General features: G+C 49.2%; 1 protein-coding gene across 3 annotated transcripts in view; it reads left to right on the forward strand.

The window, feature by feature from the left end:
• WDR59 (WD repeat domain 59) overlaps positions 1-27,207 on the forward strand; it is a 57,208-nt gene that overhangs the window by 14,147 nt on the left and 15,854 nt on the right. The window contains exons 6-19 of one of the 3 annotated variants that reach the window (XM_014960773.1): positions 316-353; positions 2,085-2,173; positions 2,979-3,095; positions 4,073-4,150; positions 5,669-5,825; positions 7,466-7,545; positions 10,526-10,658; positions 13,100-13,224; positions 13,756-13,920; positions 15,107-15,202; positions 16,656-16,812; positions 18,075-18,144; positions 18,429-18,582; positions 22,473-22,529. In XM_014960773.1, the coding sequence (XP_014816259.1) occupies positions 316-353; positions 2,085-2,173; positions 2,979-3,095; positions 4,073-4,150; positions 5,669-5,825; positions 7,466-7,545; positions 10,526-10,658; positions 13,100-13,224; positions 13,756-13,920; positions 15,107-15,202; positions 16,656-16,812; positions 18,075-18,144; positions 18,429-18,582; positions 22,473-22,529 (1,516 nt within the window). Of the gene's footprint in view, positions 1-315; positions 354-2,084; positions 2,174-2,978; positions 3,096-4,072; positions 4,151-5,668; positions 5,826-7,465; positions 7,546-8,288; positions 8,369-10,525; positions 10,659-13,099; positions 13,225-13,755; positions 13,921-15,106; positions 15,203-16,655; positions 16,813-18,074; positions 18,145-18,428; positions 18,583-22,472; positions 22,530-27,207 lie in introns of all 3 variants that reach the window. The other 2 variants (XM_014960774.1, XM_014960775.1) reach the window with 2 other exon arrangements.

Raw genomic sequence — 27,207 nt, forward strand, 5'->3', positions numbered from 1 at the left:
CGTGTGAGCCCCGTTTCCCTGCCCGCCCAGTTGCAACTATGCCCCGCTTGGCACGTGTTTCTCCTCCTTTTAGTCCCCTAAGGCTCCATCCTACATCCTAAACTCGCTGCTGTGTGTACTGGCCAGACAGGATGGCTGTTATCCTCCAGCTGGTCACCTCTTTCTTTATTCCATTTAACGTGGTGTATTTTGGTAAGCAGAAAGGCACGTTAGCTCCCAAGAGGCAGTGATAAAATTAGTCCTGGAATAGCAGGGGGCTCCATGGGGAGGCTGGGCTGTGCCGTGGGTACTCACATTGGCCATGTTTTGTTTCAGAGACACCAGGAAGCCTACAGTGTCCCTCTCTGCAGTGGGTAAGTGTGGCGTGCGTGCAATATAGACTTGTTTAATGCCTAATTTTAGCATCGTGTGCCCCTGCTGTTATTCTCCCTTTCTTCACACATCGAGGCTGAACATGGCAGGGGACAGAAGTGCCACCACGTGTGATTGTCCCATGTAGTAGCAGCCCAAGAGGCCCCAGTTCACAGCTCCTTTTAGAGGAGCAGAATGTTGAAGAGATGTGGAGCCCTTGCAGGTTCCCAAGTGTGGAGGACAGTGGTGGTGCTCGGGCTATCTATCCCAAAATTGGTGGACAGTCACATGTCATTTGTGCCTTCAAGGCAGGAGTAGCTTCTTCCTGCTCTTGTGCTGCTTGTCCTGTGTTGTCTGTCTGCAGTTTCTTCGTGTCCTTTTTATATTTGATCAAATCAGCTGAGAAACTGAATTGCACCCCAGGATGCATGTCGGATGGCCAGCAGAACCTCCTTTTCCTGAGTTACCATCCCCAGTGTCACAGCAATCCTTCTAACACGTATCTCGTGCTCTGCTGCTTCGGTCTCCTTAGGCTACACATCTGCAGTGGCCCACCCCTTCCCTCCCAGCCAGAAAACCCCTCTATCACAGCGATGCAAAAACCAAAAACCTACTAAATTGGAAGCAGCGTTTGGTTCTGGTGCCTGGGCTGAGATTTCATGGCTCAGCTGAGCCAGCCCAGCAGGGAGCTCCCCAGAAAGCTTCCTTCCTCCCATCTCTGTTTAGCGCTGGTCCAGACGATTGTGTGCCCATCAGTGAGTGGATCAAATCAAACCACTGGAAGCCTGTTTGCAGCCTTTTTTTTTTTTTTTTTTTTTCCCCTGGACTAGCGTTTTGCCAGGTTTTCAGGATGAATCTGCTCACAGTGCAGCAGGAGGTGGGTAGGGAAGGTGGGGAGCAGCAGCAGGCTGAGATCCATTTCGCGTTCTCGCGGACCTCACCTTTCTGGATAGCTTAAAATGTTTGGAAAACACAGATTGGCAGAATTAGGGTGAACAGAACATGTATTTATCTTACAATATCTGAACAATCCACACCAACTGAAACTGGATTTTGCTTCTTATTAGAAATAATCAACCAACTTCTTATTTTAAGCCTTTGACTGATTCCCTCATGATATCATGTAACCGTATCTGGGCCATCATTCAGTTTCTTTACAATTACTTTGACTTCTGTGGTGTATTTTGACAGTTGGGCCTTCTGATCCACCCAGTGACTCGACCTCCAGCTGGCCAGACATGAGGTCCACCCACACTGCAGCCTTCTACACCTGTATTTTAATAATAGATCAATACCACTGGTTCCCTGTATGGCATTGAATAGTATAGAGGGTGTTGGGGAGACAAACAAATCGATCCTTGAGCACCTGGAAGCAGCTGGAATGAAAACAGAAGGGATTTGGGAGGAGGGTGATGACCCTGCAGTTCTTGTCTGCAGGAAGTTGCTCCATCTGAGGTAATGGACCTGAGTAATTTAATCAGGTACAGCCTATGGCTAGAGATTGCAGTGAAGATCTCTTGCTTTGAGGTCTTTGGGACACCAACGCTCAGCTGAAGAATCAGGAGTTAGTCCTTTTCATGACATCCTTCGTGCTGGCTTCTAGGATATCTTTCCTCTGAACTGCTTTTCCTGTGCTAAGAAGAGCAGCTCAAAGCCCAGGTCAGGGGTCTGTTGTGCCATTTACTCTTTAATTGTTTGGTTTGACTCATTTGTTTTAATTGTTTGTGCTACAGCTGGAGCTTCCCAGGTGAAATGGAACAAGAAAAACGCCAACTGCTTAGCGACAAGCCACGACGGGGATGTCCGAATATGGGACAAAAGGGTGAGTTGAGGGTCCCCTGAGCAGCCTGTGCATATTGGCACCTACCTGATAGAGACATCCCTCTGGTCACAGATAAATACCAAGAAAAATGTACTACTTTATCACAAATCTCTCTCATGGGGTGATTTAAACTAGAGAGAATTGGGAGCTTATGAGCCGGAAGAATCACAGAATCTTCTAGGTTGGAAGGTATCACAAATCTCTCTCATGGGTTGATTTAAACTAGAGAGAATTGGGAGCTCATGAGCCGGAAGAATCACAGAATCACAGAATCTTCTAGGTTGGAAGGGACCTTAAAGATCATCTTGTCCAACCATCAACCTAACTGACAAAAATAGACACCCACACAACAAACAAGGAGCATCATCACTAAACCATACCTCCCAGCACTACATCAACCCGGCTTTTGAACACCTCCAGGGATGGTGCCTCAACCACCTCCCTGGGCAGCCCATTCCAATGGCTGAGAACCCTTTCAGTGAAAAAATTTTTCCTAATATCCAGCCTGAACCTCCCCTGAAAGAGAGCATGTAGATAACACCTTCCCTAGAAATCATGCCCATTAACATTTTGATCTCATAGTATCTAACTCTTTTGCTGAGTGTGGCTCAGGGCTGCATTTGGTGACTGGAATTAGCCACATTAGCAGGACCTTTCCTTCAGCTACTTTTGCTGAGCAATTTGCCTTTCCCCAGCAGGAAGGTGTTCTACCTCTTGCCCTTGTTCAAGTGTCTTTTTTTATGACAAAGAACTCGACCAGATTTTAGTAGCCCTGTGCTGAGAAGGAAAATGCCTCTCCTTGCAGAAACCCAGCACTGCAGTGGAGTACTTGGCAGCTCACCTTTCTAAAATCCACGGGCTGGACTGGCATCCCGACAACGAGTATACGCTGGCCACTTCCAGCCAGGACAACTCCGTCAGGGTAAGTGGTGCTCCTGGGATGACTCCTTGGGAGATGTCAGGCTGGTGGAGCAGATCCCCTCCTATTGCTGCTGGAGTCTTGTGCCCTGCATGCCATTGGTGACATCTGGATCCTTATATTTTTTTTTGGTTTCTGGCAGCCTGTGCTTGTTGAGCCAGGGGTGCACTTACAAAACGGGCAGAGAAATCACTGCAGGATGGGTGCACATATGTTTGCCACATATCTGTGGTGGTTTGGGCAGTGCTGAAGCTGAAAACAACCGCCTCTGCCTGTTGCTTGCCAGAAGGGAGCTGGCCACACATGCCAGAAGAGCCTTCTCCCCAAAAAAGCAGCGTTGCCACCCCCAAACTGATGGCAGCGACTTGTGGGGAGACATACTCCAGTCCCTGGGGTTCCCAAACTCACCTCGAGTGGAGTTATCGATAAGACACTGCCTGCAAGCCTTTTACTTGGGGGAAATAGTGTGATTTGCGTGCCAGCCAAATGGAGTTCATTCACATTTAGCTGAGCTCTGAGGCAAGCACAATTGATGGGTATTGGAGCAAAGCAAAAGGTTAGATTCTTCATTAGGAAATTAGCAGTAACAGCGGGGGAGGGGGGAGGTGGTGCTGCCTCCAGTCTGGACTGGCACGTTGGCTGGGAGCCTGCAGGGTACCTTGTAGCTCTGAAAGCCCAAGCAGGCTGCCTGGCTCCCTGCTCTAATTACTCAAGCTATGATCACTGTGAATATGACCCCAAGTCGCTCATTGGCTAAGGGATGCTGCCAGATGCTGGTAGCTTGATATTTGTCCTTTGGGGCCATCTCTGCTGTTAATGAACGGGATTACTAACGATGCTGTGGGCTCCCTGGCATGTTTTTTGCTCTGTTATATCTGCAAGCCACATGGAAAACTGCAGCCTGAAAGCGCAGCCAGCTGACTCCTGCCTTTGCTTGTCTTTTTGGGTTTGTCTGTTATTGTTTTTTTTTTTTTTTCAAGTTCTGGGATTACCGTCAGCCTCGGAAATACCTCAACATCCTGCCCTGCCAGGTTCCTGTCTGGAAGGCAAGATACACGGTGAGTGAGAGACTCCCACCAGCCCCACTCATGCTGTGAGAGCGAACGCACAAAGAGACCTTCAATACAGAAGAACTGCTGAAGGGCTTCTCACCAGCTCTACTGCTGGACATGATTAAGTTGATTTTAAAAATCCCTCTTGGTGCTTAAAAGGCCCAGAAAAGCCACGTCTACAATGGGGGCACTTGGGAAAAGGAATGACTAGGAGTGTGAGGTCCCAGTCTTTGGCATTGTCCTCCTGGGGGGGGTAAAACCCCAGGCTGCTGCTCTCACTATCCTGTTTTTCCACTCAGCTCTGGTGTTGGTACCCGTTGCACAGAGTAATGTAGAGTCTTCTGCACTCTCCAAGTGCCTCCTCTTCTCCCAAGGTTTCCAAGTGTGCCACAGTGGCCTCTTACAGCATATCAAATCCAAGAACTGTTGCCTTTTATAGACCCAGCCATGGGAAGCACAGGCTCTTAACATCAGTCCTAATCAGTTCTCTTCCCCAGACATTGGAATGTGGCCTGAAACCAGTGCTGTGCCTCGAGTCTCTGATCCCTTTTCCCTGTCCCCGTGGTGGGGGGTGTAGGACTGGGTTCCAGTGTTCCTCTGAGCATCGTGAACCCTGAGCAGCTGGGGGGGCTTGGTCCCCAGGCAGCGGTTCTTGCAGCTGTGGGGAAATTGCCATGAGGATCCCATATGAAAAGTCAAGGGTGAAATCCCTCCAGCCTCACAGATGAAAAGAGAGGAAGCAACAGAAAGAAATAATCATTGAATATCTTCATGTATTACATCTTATTTGTTAGAATGGGGCCAGAGGAGACCATGGAGATGCTGGGAGGGCTGGAGCCCCTCTGCTGTGAGGACAGGCTGAGAGAGTTGGGGGGGTTCAGCCTGGAGAAGAGAAGGCTCCGGGGAGACCTTGGAGCCCCTTCCAGTCCCTAAAGAAGGGGGGCTCCAGGAAAGCTGGGGAGGGACTCTGGATCAGGGAGGGGAGCCCTAGGAGGAGGGGGAAGGGTTTGACCCTGCAAGAGGGGAGATGGAGCTGAGATGTGGGGAAGAACTTGTTTGGTGTGAGGGTGGTGAGAGCCTGGCCCAGGTTGGCCAGAGAAGCTGTGGCTGCCCCATCCCTGGAGGGGTTCAAGGGCAGGTTGGAGGGGGCTTGGAGCCACCTGGTGTGGTGGGAGGTGTCCCTGCCCAGGGCAGAGGGGTGGAACTGGATGGCCTTTAAGGTCCCTTCCGACTCAAACCATTCTGTGATTTTTATCCCTTTTAAGACACTGCTTTTGCACAGCAATTGCCTTAGATCCTCCCAGTTTTAGGCCTGGTTCAGTTTTGTGCTGAGCTCCTTTGAGCTTCTTGTTGGTGGGAAAAGGGAAAAATTAGAGTAGGGTATCAGCAGCATGGGAGTGTAATTCCCCAAGGCTAACTGGAAGGCACTCTTGTTGGTGGGAAAAGGGAAAAATTAGGTTAGGGTATCAGCAGCATGGGAGTGTAATTCCCCAAGGCTAACTGGAAGGGTGTTTCTCTCTCCAGCCTTTCAGCAATGGGCTGGTGACAGTGATGGTCCCCCAGCTCCGACGGGAGAACAGTCTCCTTCTCTGGAACGTCTTTGACTTGAACACCCCTGTCCATACTTTCGTGGGACACGATGACGTGGTGCTGGAGTTTCAGTGGAGGAAGCAGAAAGAAGGTGAGTTCGGGGCTGGATGTTCTCTCTCCTGTGCTCTAACCAGGGCTGTGGAGGCCTGGCTCCTGGCTGTGGTCCTTGTGCTGTCCCCCTTTGACTCTTGGAGCAGCTCCTACCCACTTTTCTGTCCTGCCTCGAGCTACAGCTGGTTTGCAGTTGCTTTACGGCGCTGCACGCAGCCCTGTTGTTTCCATGCTAACAAAGCAAATCTGCCCAATGCTGAGTGGGTCAGCGGTGACTCTAATTGCTTCCACTCTCCTGTGAGTCTATTTTTAAATGGATCTTCAGAATAAATTGTACAAGCTATTAGATGGGTGCACCCTCCCCCTGCTCAGAGCTGCAGACTTACCCAGTTAACCCCTCACGTCACTGCCAAGATCAGCAGCCTCCAGTGTTCACCAGACCCCACAAACCCACCTTATCTGGTGCTGGGAAAGGCTGGGGAGGAAGAGCATGGGATAAAAAAGCTGCTCTTAGAGTTCCATTCGGACTAAATTTTCCAGTGTAGGCAGCTAAATATAGGAGATTCCGTGTTAGAGGTTGGATAACCACACAGAGCACGGCTTTGTTTCCAGCACCTCGGCTGCCAGCGACTCAACGAGCACGTCTGGCTTTGGGGTCATTTGTGGGTGCTGCTTTGCAGCACCACGTCCAAGTTCTGGCCCAGCCCTCTGCCACCAGCTGCTGGGACAATTTGGTTAAGTCACCTCTTTCTCTATCCCTTGCTTGCCCTCTTTCAGAGAGAGGAGAGCGACACAGAATTGTGTTAGGATCTGCAGGCGCGGTCAAAGCTTGCGAATGAACATTCAAGCAGGCTTGAACCACAGTGGTAGTGCCTTAGCTGAGTTAATAAATATATTTCTGAGGCTGGAAGTCACCCTCATCTCAAGCAGCATCCATCAATCACAGGAGCATTCCAAGTCCACCCCAGTGCAGAGACAACCAAGACAGTGCAAATCTCTGCTGTGCCGCATTTAGGCGGCCCCTGTGGCTCAGCAGAGGGCTGGAGGAAGCAGCTGTGCAGCAGCAAATTCTTCAGCCTCGCAGCTGTTTGACAGGGGGAACTTAAAAGTGTATCACAAGGCCTAAACATGGGCATAAATAAGTCTGTGGACCTTTGTCTGCTGATAGATAGTATGCGGCTGGGTGTATTTCATTACAACCTGAACTCATCTTGGCATCATCCAAGTCTTTCAGAAGGAAAAAGTGGGAGGGTAGAGCTTCTCCTAGCTTAGAAATGTTTTAAAATTCTGCATCTTGAGACAGAGATGATGAACTGAAAGATATTTTCAACATTACAGTTGTTGTAAAAATAAATTAGTTTCTCAACTATATTATTTCTTCTGTTTAAATAAGCATTGTAGTAGATCTTGTTCATTCCTAGTTGGAAAACTTGCATCACATACGTTATACTTACTTTGTGCTTTCCACCTGGAAATTGTACCCCATCTGGAGGTGTGGGAATGGTGGTGCAGGGGTGCACCCAGGTGAAGTAAAGCAGAAAAGGGCTCGCTCTACCCTTCGGTTTAGTGCTTTATTCCTTGGACCTCCCTGCTGGCTTGCTGCAATCTGTTTATGCTACACGCAGGGCTGAGATATCTGTGTTTTCAGCAGGGTCTATAAGCTGTTTCCATCCTTTGTAGGTTCCAAAGACTACCAGCTGGTGACGTGGTCCCGTGACCAGACCCTGCGGATGTGGCGGATTGACTCTCAGCTGCAGAGGGTATGGACACACTTTTGCTCTTGAGCTGTAGGTGGTTTTCTTACAGGCTACTCACTCTGCCTTTTGATTTAGTGCCTTATTCCTTGGACCTCCCTGCTGGCTTGCTGCAATCTGTTTACGCTACACGCAGGGCTGAGATATCTGTGTTTTCAGCAGGGTCTATAAGCTGTTTCCATCCTTTGTAGGTTCCAAAGACTACCAGCTGGTGACGTGGTCCCGTGACCAGACCCTGCGGATGTGGCGGATTGACTCTCAGCTGCAGAGGGTATGGACACACTTTTGCTCTTGAGCTGTAGGTGGTTTTCTTACAGGCTGGATTCACCTCCTTTTCCTTGCACTCCCGCTCACCCCTCTGATACCCCGGAGCTGCAGACACAGCAGCCGCTTCGCTTTCCCCTTCAGCTCCAGCCCAGAAACAGCCCTGAGGACACCTGTGATGAGGCCACTCTGTGTCTGTGCCTCTAAAGCTTCTGAGGAAGTGCAGGGCCCACTGTTTTATAATAGCAAGTGTAGAAGTTGTTTAGGGAAGGTGGAGATCAGTTACTGCTTGCATTGCCTCTGAAGATGCCACCTCCATGGCTGCAAGACTGTAGGGCTCTTTGTTGGCATTGTAGATACCAGGTCAATGTAGGGATTATTCCTTGGACCTCCCTGCTGGCTTGCTGCAATCTGTTTATGCTACACGCAGGGCTGAGATATCTGTGTTTTCAGCAGGGTCTATAAGCTGTTTCCATCCTTTGTAGGTTCCAAAGACTACCAGCTGGTGACGTGGTCCCGTGACCAGACCCTGCGGATGTGGCGGATTGACTCTCAGCTGCAGAGGGTATGGACACACTTTTGCTCTTGAGCTGTAGGTGGTTTTCTTACAGGCTGGATTCACCTCCTTTTCCTTGCACTCCCGCTCACCCCTCTGATACCCCGGAGCTGCAGACACAGCAGCCGCTTCGCTTTCCCCTTCAGCTCCAGCCCAGAAACAGCCCTGAGGACACCTGTGATGAGGCCACTCTGTGTCTGTGCCTCTAAAGCTTCTGAGGAAGTGCAGGGCCCACTGTTTTATAATAGCAAGTGTAGAAGTTGTTTAGGGAAGGTGGAGATCAGTTACTGCTTGCATTGCCTCTGAAGATGCCACCTCCATGGCTGCAAGGCCGTAGGACTCTTTGTTGGCATTGTAGATACCAGGTAAATGTAGGGATTGTCCCCTCCACTTCCTCCCCGTGTTTCCTTTGCCTCTTAGCCTGGTGCAGGCAGCGTGAATCCTGGTGTTCTGCTCTCTGGCAGCAGTCACAAATTGCTTTTGCAATTATTAGAACAGCTGTGCTGGGTTGGACCAGAGGTTCGTATGGCCCGTATTGCCCTCTCTCCTCCTCAGCCAGGATTGTCTTGGAAGAGGATGAGAACAAAGCAAGCATAAAGTGCTATTTCTCTCAAATGCCTCCCCAGCCTCCTGCAGTTTGCAGCTCTGGGGCTCACGGACTCTGGTGTCCTTGTGCTTGATAGAGCTTGATGAGTTTCTCTTCCATGGACTTGTTCTGTCTTCTCTTGCACCTCTATAAATTTTTGTCATCTTAAACGTCCTGTGAACAAGGAGTTTCCTGGCTTTTCTGCAGCTCATTTCATTTGCTTATTTTGCAGCCTGCTAGTTTCATTCTGTTGGAGGTGAAATGAGCAGACCTCTTGTTGTGATTCAGTAGGCCTCCAGCATATCCCTCCTCAGCTGCCTCCTTTTTCAACAGGTCTTGATTTGCTTCATCCCTTGTACGAGAACTTTGATTGTCCTTCTGTCTCTCATGACCCTTTTTCAGTTCTACTATATACTTTTTGGGGTGGGGATCTGAATGTTGTTTTTTTTCCTGAAGAATTTCTAGTACTCATTTTGTTTTTTTAAATGGTTGGGTGTAATTCCCTGAAGACATCAGCTTAGTCTGGCCTCTGTGTCTTGTTCCCCAAAGTCAGTTTGAACTTGCCATTTTCCCCCTGTATGCATTGCTTTATGTTTAGCCAAACTGAAGTTCGCCTTCCATGGTAATGTAGTGACTCCTGCCAGGTCCTTCTGTGATTGTTTGCAGTCAGCCACCCTTGTTACCCCCCTGAATGACTTGGTGGCATCAGCAAACCTGGTCATGTTGCTGTTCACCTCCTGTTCCAGGTTTTTAATGACTATGTTGAGAAGCATGTGTTCCCAGCACAGATCCTGCAGGAGTCCTGCAGGTCTGTAACAAACCTTCTCTGTGAAAAATGACCCTTTACTCCTACCTGATATATCTGTGAACATTTTTCTTTCTTTCCTGTCTTTAAACCAGTTGTTCAGCAGTGTCAGAGCCTTTACTTCCCCCACCCTCTGCTGGCTCCCACTTTTTTGTCCTTCTTTTTGTCTGGATCAAACCACACATGTGATGGCGTGTTGCTGGTGACTAATGCTGTAATTTGCTACATTGCACCCTTACCCTTTCTCCTCCCTGTGTTTCTTCTCTTCGTCTTCCCTATTTTCTTGTGCTGAACTTAAAATAGAGGTTTTCATGGTCTCTTTTTGATACAGGACCTAGATAAGGCTCCTGGGTATGTACCCAGGTCTCTAGATCCTACTGGAGTGTAAATATCAACAGCAGAAAAGTGTGCTACTATTATATCTATTCTAAAAACCTAAACCAGTTTTGACAAATGAATTCTAGGAATTAAAAGTCACATCAGCTTTAGTTTCGATTCAAGTAAAACCTCTGTTATTTGGACTGGCCCTGACAATTAAGTGGCTTTGTAAGCAAAGAGGAGCTTTGGCCAGGCTGTCTGAGGTGACAGAGCTGAGGGTGCTGGAAAGTGGAAGATCATCTGTCACAGAAATAATGCTGAGGGCTTAGTTATGGCTGTTGTGTGGACAGACCTACCTTGCAAATCCAGCTCCCTGGAGAAACGTGTTGTTTAGCAGCAGCTCTTTCCATGGCTTGGTTTCTGTTGTGCAGCGTGTGGGTGTGTTTGTTCTTTCCAGCTCTGCGCCAACGACATCCTGGATGGAGTGGAGGACCTCATTGATGGGATCTCTCATCTGCCAGAGCCAGACAAGACCCTTCACCCCCAGGACTCCGAGCCCCAGCATAACTCTGGGCACGGGGATGAGGAAGGTGAGACAAGTGATGGCACTTTGAGTTGTCTTTATGTTGAGAAGAAGATGCATCCTGGCGTAAGACAATAACATCACAGGCAAAGCACAAACTGGTGCTGTTTCGAAGGTTAATGGATTCCCCATCTGGGAGGAGGGAAAACACAGGAGTTTCTCAGGATGGTCCTCGTGAGTTTTTTCTCCTCTAAGACAACGATCTCATTCCAGCTGTGAAACAGAGCTCTTCCTTGCCAGTAATACCATTTAATTGCACTCTCTTTAGGTCATAGCTGTGGCCTGCTGCCAAAAATAAGGCAGTCAGAAAGTCAGTGCTGGCTCTTAAGAAGGTAGTTCAGTTTAAGCTGAGAAAGGAGTCCATAGAAGAAGGGAGCATATGGGTAGCAATTTGGTTCTCCCTTTGACTTGCCAACAAACTGGAGAGACGGGGAGGAAGCGGTCTAATATCTGTCCTCTGAAGGAAGGAGTCCCTTGGGGAAGGCACCTCTTCCTAACTGGAAGTTGCCTGCCCAGCAAATGCTGGTGAAGTTCTCCCTGGCACCCTGTCCTGTGTGGGAGCAGAACAAGTTTCTAAAAACTCTCAGCACCTCTGTCTACATGAGGGTTTTATACTATGATAGAGAAGGTCCTGGTTACCTGTGCTCACCATGAGCAGAAGTGTTCTCATTCTGCCTGCCTGCCCTCTCTTTTTCCACAGGAGAGAGGTAACTCTTTCACTGTCCCCGATGAGGTCACGTTCGTACGTTCCTTGTGGTTTCTGTCTGGGTCTGGCTTTGGTTCAGGTTTCCTTAACCTTGGTTAAGGTTTCCCTTGTGGCCAAAGGGAATGAAAATGGCTTTTCTGTAGCAGGGTAGATTTTGCTGCAAATACTGTGACTGCGGGATCAATGACGAGCAAGTCCCTAGGTAGGAATTTCAGGGGTTTTTTGCTTAAAAGCTATTGTGGACTGTTGATGTTTCACCCTGGAGGTGGCTGTGTTTCAGCAGCAGACAAAGTCTCCGTGTTACATTAGTAATGCACTTTGGGGGATCTTTGAAGAGAAGAGCACTCTGCAGATAAAGCCCACCAGCTGTGTCCTGATCGTACAGCTCTCCGCACTGGCTGCTGCCTGTACAGGGTTTTAGGAGCATAAACAAATATGTGGGCTTTTGGGGATTTAGAAACTAATTGGAAGGGAATGGGAGAAGACAAAGGGAGGGTACTGCCCATATTGGGAACGTCAGAGATGGCTTTTCAATAAGCTATGTGGTGTCTTGAGCTAGAAATAATTATCTTCCGTGAGAGCCACTGATCTTCCTTTAATCCCCTTTTTCCGCTCCCTTTTGTGAAGTGTATCTAAGCACTACAATAAATCACAAGCAGGAATGAGTAGCAAAGCATCCTACCTATCCAAATGCAGCAACCCACTGGGCAGCAGTAAAACCAAATATCTTTGTCCCAGCAGCAAAGTCAGTAACTCTTAGAAAAATGCCTGTGATGGGAGAGCTTTTTTTTTTTTTTTTATTTCTTGTCATTTATTTTTTTGCTAGGAGTTATCTGTGCCAGTGTGAGAACAACAGCTGAACAATCAGGACTTCCCTTGTGTCTTTGGAACCATCATCAAAAACCGTATTTGGTCTTTGTAGGAAGGGGTGCCACAGTGAAACCCCCTCCAGAAGGAGCTGCCCCTGCCCTAAGGGGGGCTCATGGCAAGAAAAGAGGAAAAAGTCAGGCACGGCCACAGGCAGAGACCAATTCTTCTGAAACTCGGTCAAGTTTGCCATCTTAACCATAACTCCTTGTGTCCTGCAGCACTTGCCTGGCTGTTTAAATATATTCTGGCCCTCAGGGGTTATTTTCCTCCTGAAAACTTCTGGAACTGGACAGCTAGACCCTGCGTTTTGATCAGTCTTTAAAGACCATTAAAGCACTAGAGGGCTTTGCAACATTAAGTGCAAATGGCTGCCACAAATTAATTAAGCCCCTACTAGGGCCAGAAATACCGTCTTTCTTTCTCCCACAGCCTTATTGTGTTTTGGAAGCATTCCCTGAAAGCCAGGAGTGGTGGGGTGTGAGTCCCAAAGACCAGAGCTCCTCCTGGAGACTGCTTTGGCAGCAGTTCTCTCCTGCTGACCTGAGAGGCTCTGGTTCAGCTGTCTGTGACTCTGGCAGCGCTGTGTAGAGAGGAGAAGGGGTCTCAAATGGGTAGAGACAGACGGTTTAGGGCTGTACTGTTACCTTCTGTAACCTTCCTGGGAAATCTGTGTGCAGAGAGGTTTGGTTTTTTTGAAGAGCAAGGCTCTAAACAACAGCTGAGACCCTCCAGCTCTTTGGCAGGTAAAACTCCTACCTCCCCGTGTCAGGAGAGCAGAGGAAAGCCTGCTGTCCTGGCTGCCTCCCGGCATCGCGTGTCAGAAGTCTGTCTGTTATAGCTCGTCTCAACCTGTTCTCCATCTCTCCCAACAGCCTTAAAAGAAGATTTCCTGAACGACCCTGTGGTGGGAAAGAAGACAGACCAACTGGGGCTGCCTCAAACGCTGCAGCAGGAATTTTCGCTGATCAACGTGCAGATCCGAAATGTCAACGTGGAGGTAGAGAGTTCCCTTTCTGCTGGTTTGTTGGGAGGGGATGCGGGCAGGCTGGCTCATCGGAGCTTTTGGAGGGGAACCTTTCTTGCTGCAGTGACTGCTGCCTGTAAACAAGGTTTATTTTGAGCCGTGGAGATCCTCTTGGACAGGGGTGGTAGGATAATCCCAGACACTGGGAGCAAGGGAAGTGTTTCAGCACAGTCAGTACACTGGTGCTGGTCCCGAGAAGGCTGGATGGTGTTTTCCTCTCTGCCTGGACTGCAGGGTGGACAGTAATTTGCTCCACTACCTACAGCTGATCAAATTTTGACTGTTTCTGAACCTGATCTGCGGAGCTCTCCCTATCCTGTGCTCTCACCCTCCGTTTTGGCGTGTCCTGGGGGGAGGAGGGTTTGCTGTCACTGTGCCCTTGAGCACAGCATGACTTCGACTTTCAGGTGCGCAGAGGAATCAGCCCCTCAGCGTGAATTTAAGTTGCTGTAAGTTCCAGGTCCTTGGAGGTGTAACCACAGAGAATTGCTTTTCCTCACACAGATGGATGCGGTGAGTCGGAGCTGCACGGTGTCGGTGCACTGCGGCAACCACAGGGTCAGGATGCTGGTCATGTTCCCTGTCCAGTATCCCAACAACGCTGCTCCCTCCTTCCAGTTCATCAACCCAACTTCCATCACTGCTTCCATGAAGGCAAAGCTGCTCAAGGTGTGTGGGGAGCGTACGCTGTCTTTATAAATATACAAATGGTGGTCACTTGATGGCTAGATTACGATGTAATTAATAATTTGACCTTGCTGAAGACATAGAATCACAAAATGGTTTGGGTTGGAAGGGAGCTTAAAGCTCCCCCAGTGCCACCCCCTGCCCTGGGCAGGGACACCTCCCACCACACCAGGTGGCTCCAAGCCCCCTCCAACCTGCCCTTGAACCCCTCCAGGGATGGGGCAGCCACAGCTTCTCTGGCCAACCTGGGCCAGGCTCTCACCACCCTCCCACCAAACAAGTTCTTCCCCACATCTCAGCTCCATCTCCCCTCTTTCAGGGTCCAACCCTTCCCCCTCCTCCTAGGGCTCCCCTCCCTCATCCAGAGTCCCTCCCCATCTCTCCTGTAGGCCCCCTTTAGGGACTGGAAGGCCATTATAAGGTCTCCCTGGAGCCTCCTCCAGGCTCTTCTCCATACCACAGGTCACTTTGAACTGATATATTGTGGAGCTTCCAGGGTGAGGTTTTTGTTGGCCTCATAGCCCAGCATTTGCCTTTCTCCACTGGTGCTTTTTCAACATGTTGTCTTTGCTGCTGCTCTGTTCCGGTGTGATGTGTATTGCCTGGGGATCCCTAACATCCTTCTCCTTATGCAGTTTTCCCCAAGCTCATAATAGACAAAATGACCAGCGAAGCATCCAGCTGCAGAAAGATAATGTTTTTGAGCTGGGATGTTGCTTCCTGCACAAACTGTTTTAAAAATGAGGGGACTTTTTACACAGACCCCGCTAATTCCAGACGACGTCTGTGATCATTATGTGTGGGAACTTCCTGTGGCTGATGAAATCCCTTCCTCGGCAGCGAGTTGATGGATCAATTTGCCTTTCTTCCTGGAAAAAACCCACCTGATCCAATTTGCCACAAACTGGTGTGGGCTACAGTAGTATAGAAGCCCAGATCCTGACTCAGAGTGTGCTGGATCTAGGTGAACCCTCAAAGCTCACAACTGTTCCCCAAAACAGAGAGTGTGCCGGTGGGTCAGCGTGGCTCCAGTGGGTATCAGGGAATCTCTTTGGCCTCTCTGGATCCTGGCGTCTTAGTTGTTCTGCAGACAAAAAAAAAAAACAAACAGATGTGAGGAAGGTGTGGAGGTAACCATGGCTCAAGCTGCATCTTGTGTGTATTCCAGATACTGAAAGACACTTCTCTGCAGAAAGTGAAGCGGAACCAGAGCTGCCTGGAGCCCTGCCTGCGTCAGCTGGTCTCCTGGCTGGAGTCTGTCGTGGTACGGAGAGCTGCCTGGGCTTTCTGCCCTAGTTTGTTGTCTTCTCCTACGTCTTCAGTGAGGGTCCGGCCTCATTAGCCGTGTAAATAGACCCCTGTGATCATTAGCCATGTAAATAGACCCCTGTGACTGGCCGTTACGTTGGTGTAAGCGCTTCTGGTTAATGTTGAAGAAAACTGAGCAGAGGATTAGATGAGTTTTGTTTCTGAAAATCAGGCCCTGAAGGTTTGCTGCTCTGGGGAGCTCTGCGTGCTCACTGATGCTCAGGTTAGCAGGAGTGGCTGGGGGTCAGAGCATCTTAGCAGCACGTGGTAGCTCCCCAGCTCTGAGGACATCCCACTGAGTGCCAGGGCATGGTTAGCATCTGTGAGGGGCCTCAGGGAGCTGATGGATTCATTCTTGTCTACAAGGCAGTGGCAGATGTCTTCACCTTCTCAGTTCTAGTTAGAGATCCTGCTAGTCCTATTCTAGGGTCTTTGTTTCTTTCCCTTGGGGGGGTAAAAAAAAAAAAAGAAAAGCTGTGAAAGCCTGTCTTTTCTGAAGGCTTGTGCTGAGGTTTGTAGGGATGATACTGCAGATAAATCCAAATCATGCTCTGCCCTGAGCTGAGATCTGTGATACCTACTCAGCATCCCGGTGTCAGGTATTAGGTCTGTGTGTGGGTGAAGTGTGCTGGAGTGGGTGTTTTTAGCATTCAGGAAGAGATAGGAGAGTCTCCTCAGATTTTCTTTCGGAGAGATTTTGTTTATTCATCACAAAGGTGTGGGGGGTTTTTGTGTTTGTTTTTTTTTTTAACATGAAAAGGCTTAATTCTGTTTGGTTTCAGCAGTAATGTTGTAAGAATGGGAACTTTCTCCATTGTAGGGACATCCAATGAGCTGCTGCCTTTAAACCTGTATACTCTGTGTCCAAATCAGTGCAGATTTCTTTCAAAGTTCCTGTGGATAAGCCTAAGGTTCCTCAGTATTTCATACCACCTGCCTTCCTTGAGACTCCCAGTTCTGTAGGATTCCTATTTGAGGAGGCTGTCCTTGAGACTCCCAACCTGTGTTGGACACCCCACAGTTCTGTAGGATTCCTATTTGAGGAGGCTTTGCCTCCCTTGCATCACTGAGGTGTCAGGTTTAGCTCAGCTCCCTGCATTGAGAGTCCTCTCCAGAGCCTGAAGATCAGGTTTTCCGTATAGTTTCCCACTGTTTCACCCCAAGTTAAGCTCTGTATTTCAGCACGGCTGTGGTGGGAGAGAAATCTCTGGCCAAGCAGCCAGAGAAGCCCTTTTTCCTCAAAGGTGAATGTGCTTTTGGGTGCCTTTGCAGCCAGAGAAGGAACTTCTGCTCTGGCTCAAAGGACCAGCCCCTTCCGTGGGGCTGCGTGGTGCTGCGCTGCCCGCTTCTCCAGCTGGGTTTCCTTCCTCTGGCAGCAGGAGTGTGACCTTGGCTACCTTCTGTTTCAGAACCAAGAGGACAGCACGTCCAGCAACCCCTACGCTTTGTCAAACTCCGTGACGCCCCCCTTGCCCACCTTCGCCCGGGTCTCCAATGCCTATGGCTCCTACCAGGACTCCAACATCCCGTTTCCACGGACCTCTGGAGCCAGGTTCTGTGGCGCAGGTTAGCCCCATCACCCCATCACGTTACAGCTACCAGGAGAACAGCCCTCTTGACATCTTGGGGACCACTTGCCTCTGAACAAGAGGAGGCTTTGGTCACTGCCATGCAATGAATAAGAAATGGTATTAAAGTAGCGTTGTGATAAATGTATAGATAATGAGACTAGTTAGCAAGTGTTTGCAGGTGGTGTTGCATGTGGGATTTTGGAAATCCAGGGCTTGTTGAAGAGATGGCCTTTGGCTTGTGTATTCCAGAGACAGATCTTTTGCAGAAGACTGGGAATAGCTATTTTCCTTGCCTGGTCCTCTCCTACCAGCATCAAACCGCTGGACATATTGTGGCTCTCAGTCTTCACAAAATTACTGTGATTCAGGATTGAACTTAAGCTTTGCTGAAGCCATGTTCGTGTTACTAACCACTCTTTTCTCATTCTGCACCCTTTGTGTTGTCCAAAATAGCTTTCCCAGGTCATGGGGAAACTTCTAAGTTGGAGGGCAGGGGTGGGGTACAATCACATCCAGGTTTCCAGCAGAGTGTGCGATGCAGAGATCATCCTTGAAAAACAGGCTAAGGTCTGAGGAAGAGCTGCTAAGTTTCACTGAGCTGTTTCAGATGCAAACCTGCCTCCTCCGGACCTGTATCCCAGTTTGAGCATGTTTTGAAAGCTGTTTTTCATACAGGCCTCACCCAGTTCCCTGCAAAAGTAAACCAGAGTAGGATTGCATTGAACAGGCTCCGTGAAACCTGCTAAGCCTTGAAACTCTTGCAGGAGTGGGTAGCTGAAGACACTGGAGATGCTAACGAATGGGGTGGGGCTGTGCTTTGGTGAGAGAGTGCTTTGGAGGTGGCTTGAGATGGCTTGGGTTGTCCTTTGGAAGAGAAGAGTGGCACAAGCTGCAGTGGTTTCTCTGCAGAGCCAAGTATCTAAACACTCGCCTCTGGAGTACCAAAGTTCTGGTGAAGAGTTAAAACCTGAATATGTGTTTTCTCTCACATCTGTAAGCCACTCGAGGCAGTGCTTTTAAGACAGTCGTCTCAACAAAACGTGCTCCTTAGAGGGTTTGCAGGGAGTAGATTTGGGTTGAGAAAATGAGGTTGTCTGCTTGTGGTTGAAAAGCGCTCAGCGTAGCGGACAGGCACCCAGCCCCTCGACTCTACCTTAAATGACCGTGTTTCCCCGTATAAATCCTGGGCAACCTGCTCCCCCTGGGGGGGGAGAGGTCACCCTGGGGTGATCTTTACGCCCTGTCCTGTCTCTGCAGGGTACCTGGTGTATTTCACGAGACCCATGACCATGCACCGTGCGGTGTCCCCGACAGAGCCCACCCCCAGGTGAGTCCCCTGCCTGGTGTTTGAGGTGTTCCGCTGTCACGGGCAGGAAAGCAGAAGAGTATCAAGTCCCATGGTGGAGCTTCTGACCCTCAAAGCACTGACCTCGAGTGTTAGCTGTGCCCGTGACACACAGAGCATGGTCCCTTGTGTCACTGTCCCTCGGCAGACCCTTTCCTTCAACACACCTGAGACATTTCTAGCAGCGTGGGTTAGTGGAGATGTCAGCGTGAGCCTCTGGGGTGATTTGGTGGGTGAAAGCTCCTGAAAGTGTGTTTTATTTGCAGGTCCCTGTCGGCTTTGTCAGCCTACCACAGCGGCCTCATCACCCCCATGAAGATCCGCACGGAGACTCCAGGCAACCTGCGTCTGTACAGCGGCAGTCCCACGCGCAGCGAGAAGGAGCAGGTCTCCATTAGCTCCTTCTACTACAAAGAGAGGGTAAGTACCAGGCTGAAAAGCCTTTCCCAACACTTCAGCTTTTGTGACCTGTGCTCCTTCCGTATGGCTGGTAACAGCAGCTTCGTATTCCTCTCAGGAAGGCATCCTTGTACGGGTAGCTCTGTAAAGAGTGTCACATGGATTTATCTCTTCTTTACTGTAACTTCTTTACTGATCCTCTCTAGCATTTGACCTGCTTATTTTGATGGCTTTCTACACTGACCATCACAGCTTCCTTCAGTGCATTACACGGCCTCCCTTTGCATTACATAGGGTTAAAATCTCACACTTAACAAGTTGTAGCCTCCAAATAAGCACGTGTAGGCAGTTCTGCTTTTCTCAGTACTCCCTGATATCTAGAACTGCAGCTCACTGACAACCTCTCCTGGATTATGGGCTATACTGGGTTATTTCTATTACAGGTGTCTCTTTCAGCAGTATGTGCCCCTTTGGACTTTTATTTAAACAAAAACCATTCTTACCTGATTCTCTGAAGGACTTCTGGTTTAGGTGTAGGTCTTGCTGTCGTTGCTGTTCACAGACAAGGCTTTGGAGGAGAGTGGGGTTGTTTCCTTCTGGGATACAGCGGGTGAGGAAAACCCCTTGGTAATTGTAGGGTGGCCTTAGGGTAGTTCTGAAGCACCTGAGGGCCCTGAGTGCCCAGAGCAGATTCTGTGGGAATAATAGGCTTGGAAAAATAGGGGAAGCTTCCACCGAGAGCCTGAGAATTCAGGGCACTTGAGCAGTTTGTCCAGTGTCCGTGTGGATCTGCCAATCCCTGTACTTCTGGTTTAGGTGTAGGTCTTGCTGTCGTTGCTGTTCACAGACAAGGCTTTGGAGGAGAGTGGGGTTGTTTCCTTCTGGGATACAGCGGGTGAGGAAAACCCCTTGGTAATTGTAGGGTGGCCTTAGGGTAGTTCTGAAGCACCTGAGGGCCCTGAGTGCCCAGAGCAGATTCTGTGGGAATAATAGGCTTGGAAAAATAGGGGAAGCTTCCACCGAGAGCCTGAGAATTCAGGGCACTTGAGCAGTTTGTCCAGTGTCCGTGTGGAGGATACACATTCACTGCAGCACCAGAGAGCTTCCAGGTGCCCCAGGGAAAGCCAAGACCTGCCTGGGCTCTCCTTGTCTGTCCCAGGAGCAGAGGGAAAGGCAGAGTCGTGAGCTCTCATCCTTCCTGGGCACTCAAAGAGGTCTTAATTTTCCATCATCCCTGGATGTGAGAGCTGACCCCTCTGGGATTGTGTCCTGCTTTATGTGACATGAGTTAGTCATTACACCTACCAACCAGGGGGCCAGCCTCTGTCCCCATCCCAAGCTGTGCTTCCCTACAGACCCCGGAAGACTCTCGGAGTCCCCGTTCTGGTGGGTTTTTTCCCCACACAAACTTCTTTTTGATGAGAAGAGAAAATGGTGCTGCCTGGAGCGGGAATTACAGCCTGCTCTAGGCTTTGCAGGAGAGTTTATTTAAAGAGCTACCTCTGTCCTCTGCAGCGTGCCTGTCTCTGACACGCAGCTCTCTACGATGACAGACAGGGCTAAAAATAACACGTGGAAGCAGCTTGGTGCAATTTTATGTGACCCCTCTTCCCCCCCAGCCCTTGTATTGATGGCGAAAAGGTTTTTGTCAGGGGGGGGAAAAGGAGTTGAGAGAACAAAGCGTGTGTGTAGCCATGTCTGCCGAGAGCCAGAGAAATTCCTGTGCTCCCCTTCCCCCTGCCAAGCCATCCCCTCGTGGGCTGGGCTGGAAGAAGCATAAGGGCCCTAGGAAGGAGATATTTCAAATATTTTTGCAGATGAAATGCCTGTATCTCGCTTTAGCAAAGGTTTTCCGATTCTTCAGGAGTTGATGTCGTGGCCTCTGTTAGATCAATGCTACATATTTTCATGTCATTTCATTGTGAGGATTTTAAAAAGCCTAGACGCTGAGATCTAGTTAGCTCCCCTGCTCTGAAGCTTGGATTTTATATTTGCCTTAAATAAAAATGGAAATTTTGGGTGTTAAACACTCACGTTACATAACTTCAGTCCCAAAACTGAATCTGTCAGTGAGAAGCAGGTATTTAAATCCCATGTAGCAACGACTGGCATCACTACTGTGAGAAGACAAATGGAATTTGCCTGTTGCCAGACAGGAAATATGTCGTGTTCCCGTACAGGCAGGGGGGCTGCTGAACCCAGCAGGGATCTCTTTAGGAAACCAAAATGAAACTAAACCTGGCACTGAGCCTTTCTGTGCTCGTTTAAATGTGTGTATTCAGATATATATATACACACACAGACACACACACATATATCTTTCTCACTTTTTATTCACACATGCACACTCCTTTCTTCCTCCCTCTTTTTCACTCCAAAATAACCCACTAAAGAAGAATAGTCAGCAGAAAGAAGAAGCTGTATCTGTGCTGTGGCAGTGCCATCACTGGTCCAAAAGTGGATTTCTCTTAAAGAAGGTTCCGTGGCTGTGGGTTTTTTCCCCACAGTTAAAGGGTTGTGCCAGGGGGGACCTGGGGAGAGCTCAGCCTTGCCTGAGGGACAGCCGTACACAGGGGTGGTGGCTGGGGTGTCCCTGTGGGTCCCATCAGGGAATTTGGCAGGGCTTGGGAATCACTGCTTCTCAGGACACCCCTCAGGTTTTTCTGGGTGCCCACCTGGTTGAGACCTCTCGAACTCACGGCACATGGGGGTATAGACTGGCAGGAGTGGCTCCCATCAGGAGAGCAGGACTTCCTAGAGGACTGAGCTTAGTTTTCCTTCTACTAATCCTTTTCTCCTTCTCTTGTGAGACCTGGTGGAGGAAAGTGTAGAGTGAGGCTGCGGTCTCCTCCTGGCCCTGCAGCCAGCCCTTGGCTCCCTGTCTCTCCCAGCAGTGAGACACAAGGGAAGGCAGAGACTTTCAGCCAGCACGACTGGTGGTACTGACTGCCAGTCATCAGCTGAAAATACATGTAAAATACATTGCACTCAACACAAATAATCCTATTCTTCCCCGTTTTGTTGAGTTGACTCTTACAGAACTACAACAGAATATTTTTTTCCAAGTGAGTGCACAGTAATGTGCTTTGAGAGATTGCATTTCTTATTGCTATAATACTTAATGAAATGTCTACAAGTTCCTAATGAAAGCCAACTTTGAAGCTATTCTGCAGAGTCAATCAGTGAATTCGATTGCTCGCTCAACCTGAATGAGTTCCTCAACCCATCACGGCAATTTCCACGTGGCCCTGCCAAGTAGCAGGGTCTCTACATCCCTTCTAATGTCCTGACATGTGGCTTTTATTGTTTAAAATGAGAGTGAACAGTTACAGCAGGTTCCAGTGGATGAGGTGCTGGATGTTAGAGGGATGTCTGAGGAAGCAGGGGTGGTTTTTTGGCTTTCTGTGCCAAGGCGCTGGGCAGCTGCGTTAAAAATCCTGGGGTTTGCACTCAGCTGCCTTCCTCTTCAGCCAAGAGGAGTAAAACCAGTTAGAGGGGGAGCCTGGCACGTGGGGCCACCGGGGTGTTGTCCTCTGCTCTGCTGCCAGTTCGTGGTGTGCATGAGGTCAGTCACTGCAGTTCAGTGCTTCTCTGGGGAGCACCACCCCGCGTGGAAGACTTCATGCCCATCTGGGGTTGCTGAAGTCTCCCACCAGGGCTGGCGTGGGGCACGGGCACAGCACCCCTGGCTTTGCCAGGGCCACAGGAGATGTTGTACAGCACAACTGTGTGCAGATGAAAGGGGGGATCTTTGGTTCACAATTGCTCGTTGTGTAACAGAACCATTGGGAAAACGGTATCTTTAACTCTGCTGGTTCAGGGCACTTTTCACTTGGGTTTTATTTACCTTTGTCTTTAATTTTCTTGGTGTCTCTCTTCCCTTTTCCTGGGTATAACGTTTTCACACACAGATGTCTCCTCGCTCTGCCCGGCGACGTTGGTCCATACAAGCAATTAACGACTTCCCGGTACTGTGCGCTGTGCTAATACTGTCCTTGATATAACCCTGTCTTCTGCCCAAGGGCCCAAGAATAAAATGCCACCTGCCTGCCTTTGAGTAACCTGCACAGAGGTGGGGCACTTGCCTGAGCTTCAGAAAGAGTCAACACACTGTGTAAGTGGACAGGAGCTGGTTTGCAGGGTACAGATACTCACCTACAAACATGCTTAATTTAGCAGTGGGGAAAGGATGCCAGAGGGGTAGTTTGAAGTGTAAGAAGTGATCCAACCTCTAAGAAACAGAGAGGAGCTGGCTGATTCTTACGTGGCATCAACCAACTGATGAGAGTGACATGAAAGCACCTCATTTCTGAGAAAGGTGGAGCCTCGTCGGAGAGGGAGGATCGCTGAAGAGCTGTGGAAGAAACAAACTGGTATATCTTTCTCACTTTTTATTCACACATGCACACTCCTTTCTTCCTCCCTCTTTTTCACTCCAAAATAACCCACTAAAGAAGAATAGTCAGCAGAAAGAAGAAGCTGTATCTGTGCTGTGGCAGTGCCATCACTGGTCCAAAAGTGGATTTCTCTTAAAGAAGGTTCTGTGGCTGTGGGTTTTCTCCCCGCAGCTAAAGGGTTGTGCCAGGGGGGACCTGGGGAGAGTTCAGCCTTGCCTGAGGGACAGCCGTACACAGGGGTGGTGGCTGGCGTGTCCCTGTGTGTCCCATCAGGGAATTTGGCAGGGCTTGGGAATCGCTGCTTCTCAGGACACCCCTCAGGCTTTCCCAGGTGCCCACCTGGTTGAGACCTCTCAAACTCATGGCACATGGGGGTATAGGCTGCCAGGAGTGGCTGCCATCAGGAGAGCAGGACTTCCTAAAGGACTCAGCTTAGTTTTCCTTCTACTAATCCTTTTCTCCTTCTCTTGTGAGACCTGGTGGAGGAAAGTGTAGAGTGAGGCTGCGGTCTCCTCCTGGCCCTGCAGCCAGCCCTTGGCTCGCTGTCTCTCCCAGCAGTGAGACACAAGGGAAGGCAGAGACTTTCAGCCAGCACGACTGGTGGTACTGACTGCCAGTCATCAGCTGAAAATACATGTAAAATACATTGCACTCAACACAAATAATCCTATTCTTCCCCGTTTTGTTGAGTTGACTCTTACAGAACTACAACAGAATATTTTTTTCCAAGTGAGTGCACAGTAATGTGCTTTGAGAGATTGCATTTCTTATTGCTATAATACTTAATGAAATGTCTACAAGTTCCTAATGAAAGCCAACTTTGAAGCTATTCTGCAGAGTCAATCAGTGAATTCGATTGCTCGCTCAACCTGAATGAGTTCCTCAACCCATCACGGCAATTTCCACGTGGCCCTGCCAAGTAGCAGGGTCTCTACATCCCTTCTAATGTCCTGACATGTGGCTTTTATTGTTTAAAATGAGAGTGAACAGTTACAGCAGGTTCCAGTGGATGAGGTGCTGGATGTTAGAGGGATGTCTGAGGAAGCAGGGGTGGTTTTTTGGCTTTCTGTGCCAAGGCGCTGGGCAGCTGCGTTAAAAATCCTGGGGTTTGCACTCAGCTGCCTTCCTCTTCAGCCAAGAGGAGTAAAACCAGTTAGAGGGGGAGCCTGGCACGTGGGGCCACCGGGGTGTTGTCCTCTGCTCTGCTGCCAGTTCGTGGTGTGCATGAGGTCAGTCACTGCAGTTCAGTGCTTCTCTGGGGAGCACCACCCCGCGTGGAAGACTTCATGCCCATCTGGGGTTGCTGAAGTCTCCCACCAGGGCTGGCGTGGGGCACGGGCACAGCACCCCTGGCTTTGCCAGGGCCACAGGAGATGTTGTACAGCACAACTGTGTGCAGATGAAAGGGGGGATCTTTGGTTCACAATTGCTCGTTGTGTAACAGAACCATTGGGAAAACGGTATCTTTAACTCTGCTGGTTCAGGGCACTTTTCACTTGGGTTTTATTTACCTTTGTCTTTAATTTTCTTGGTGTCTCTCTTCCCTTTTCCTGGGTATAACGTTTTCACACACAGATGTCTCCTCGCTCTGCCCGGCGACGTTGGTCCATACAAGCAATTAACGACTTCCCGGTACTGTGCGCTGTGCTAATACTGTCCTTGATATAACCCTGTCTTCTGCCCAAGGGCCCAAGAATAAAATGCCACCTGCCTGCCTTTGAGTAACCTGCACAGAGGTGGGGCACTTGCCTGAGCTTCAGAAAGAGTCAACACACTGTGTAAGTGGACAGGAGCTGGTTTGCAGGGTACAGATACTCACCTACAAACATGCTTAATTTAGCAGTGGGGAAAGGATGCCAGAGGGGTAGTTTGAAGTGTAAGAAGTGATCCAACCTCTAAGAAACAGAGAGGAGCTGGCTGATTCTTACGTGGCATCAACCAACTGATGAGAGTGACATGAAAGCACCTCATTTCTGAGAAAGGTGGAGCCTCGTCGGAGAGGGAGGATCGCTGAAGAGCTGTGGAAGAAACAAACTGGTTGAGCTGCTGACAACGATCTGTCATCTCGTTAAAATGAGTGCAACACGCTGCAAAGCCTTATTTACTGGAGCAATAAATAGAATTTCTCCTTAATTTGTGACCTTCTGCCAGCCCTCGCAGCCGCACCGCCCTGTGTTCAGTTGGGGTGGTTGCTCTTTTGGCCACCCCGGCAGGTTCTCCCTCCTCCTGGCACTGGTTCTTCTGAGGCTTTGACACTCCATTTCCATGACTCAGGTCCACGTGTCACTCAAGCTTGAACATGGTCCGTGTGAACGTGTTGATGGTATCAGCGTTGCTCAAGCTGTACTGGAAATTTGGGCAATTACTATCTCATCGCTCATCTGCCAAGCACAGGCGAAGCTTTGAAAGCTCCATTTCAATTTGAAGATGATCTCTTTGGGTCTGTTTTTCTTAATGCCTGCGCCAGCAACTGGTTTTTCACAGCTGCTGTCCTTCTTGCTCTCCCTTCATAAGACAGCAGGGAATAAAATAGAATCCTGTAACACCTAATTTAACTTGGTATAATAGGATCAAGCCTTCCTAATTACAACAGCTCTAAGACTATACTAGCAAATAATAGGTGAAAGAAACCAGAAGTAATTTACTTGACTCCGTCAAGGCTTTTTGCAAAGAGCTAATAAAGAAATGTGAGCAGTGGAGGCAAGAAATGAAGTTCTGTCTTGGATCAGGAACAGACTGAAAGAAAGAAAACCAAGCAAGGAACTTGCCAGCTCCCGGTGTGGCAAATTGGGGTACACAAAGGGCAACAGTTTAATTCCCTCACCACTGGCGTGGAAGGAGGAGCGAGTAGGGACGTGATAAAGTTATAATTTTGTGTAACGTGTACTTAAAAATGATGTATGGATTGGTCCAAGCCTTGAAGGACTGGTTGTGTTGGTGGATAACCTTCAGAAGAGGCTGATCACGCTCGCTGAAGTGAAGGCGAAGACGCAGGCGTGCATGAAGAGAGGTGTGGATTATTTGTGCAGACCAGATGCCTGCCTTCTGGAAGAAGAGGTGGACATTTTCAGGGTGCTCAGGGGAGGAAGAGCTTAGCAAGCCTAGAAGAAGGAATAATTCCTCCTCCTTTCTAGATAATGACTAGCCTCCGATTCAGAAATGCCTCTGCTTCTGGGCAGGCGCCAGCTATTAATTGATGGAAGCTATAAAGAAATATTCCTGCTGGGGGGCACTTGATTCAGAAGGGCCCCGGATTTGTTAGTCCCTTTGTGGAAGTGGCCTGGTGCTGTGGGAGATGCTGAAAAGTAGTAAATGTTGATTATTTTGAAGAGGAAAATCCAGGCATGACCTGTGGGGGGGAGTTAGTCTGTAGGCAGTTGTTCAGAACGAAGGAGCGTAGCTTTCTGCAGGGAGGCAGCAATTTTTAAAATTTTATTTAAAAAAAAAAAAGAAAAAAAAGAATATTGGAAGCAGCTTGAACCTGACATTGAGCAGGTTTAACTCTTTATTTTGTCAAATGCCTTATTACAGCTTAATCTTCGGCATCGAGCCTGTTCCATTCTATCCACAGCCCTTCCCTTTGCACCGGTTTATACCAGGAACCCTGAAATTTTGCATATACTTATGCGAAACAGGCACTTTACCTCTCCCGATGCCGCTTCCCAGCCCTGCCTGCCTGAGCAGGACCCAAAGACACACACCCCCAGCTGCTGGGCATCCTTTCCGAGCGGGCACGCCAGCCTCTGGTAACGACTGCTGCCGAGTATGCAGCGATGGTGGTTGCTACGAAGCAGCCGGTGGCTTATTCTTGGGCTGTCTGTTTTCTCCGTGTAACCCATTTACTGCCATCGTTATCACCTCCGATTGCAGCAAATTGCAGCCTTGGGTATGGTAGTGCAGGTGCAGGCTGGCTTTTTTTAGTCGTTATTCGGTGCTGTTCCCCGCTGTCACCTCCAACCCCATGATTGTCATGAACGCTCTGGTCTCTTTCCTTCTGGTGCTCTGAGGAACTGATGAGTCTTAATTTGCTATCTCTGTAGCTGTTTTCTTTCTTTTCTTCCCCTCCCTAAACTCTCAGGATGCAGCTGGGTAGATGCACTTCCCTTTGGTGTGGATTCTACGCTGCAGAAAGAGCTAGAAATGTCAGGGGTGGTGTAGAAGACCTGTGTCTTGGACCTTCAGCTCTCAATAGTTAGCTTGGGGCATGCATGTTGACTTCTGCTTCAGCTCCCACCCTTATGTTTCCCGC

The sequence above is a fragment of the Calidris pugnax genome, unplaced genomic scaffold (genome assembly GCF_001431845.1).
Source record: "Calidris pugnax isolate Ruff unplaced genomic scaffold, ASM143184v1 scaffold347, whole genome shotgun sequence".
NCBI classification, from domain to species: Eukaryota; Metazoa; Chordata; class Aves; order Charadriiformes; family Scolopacidae; genus Calidris; species Calidris pugnax.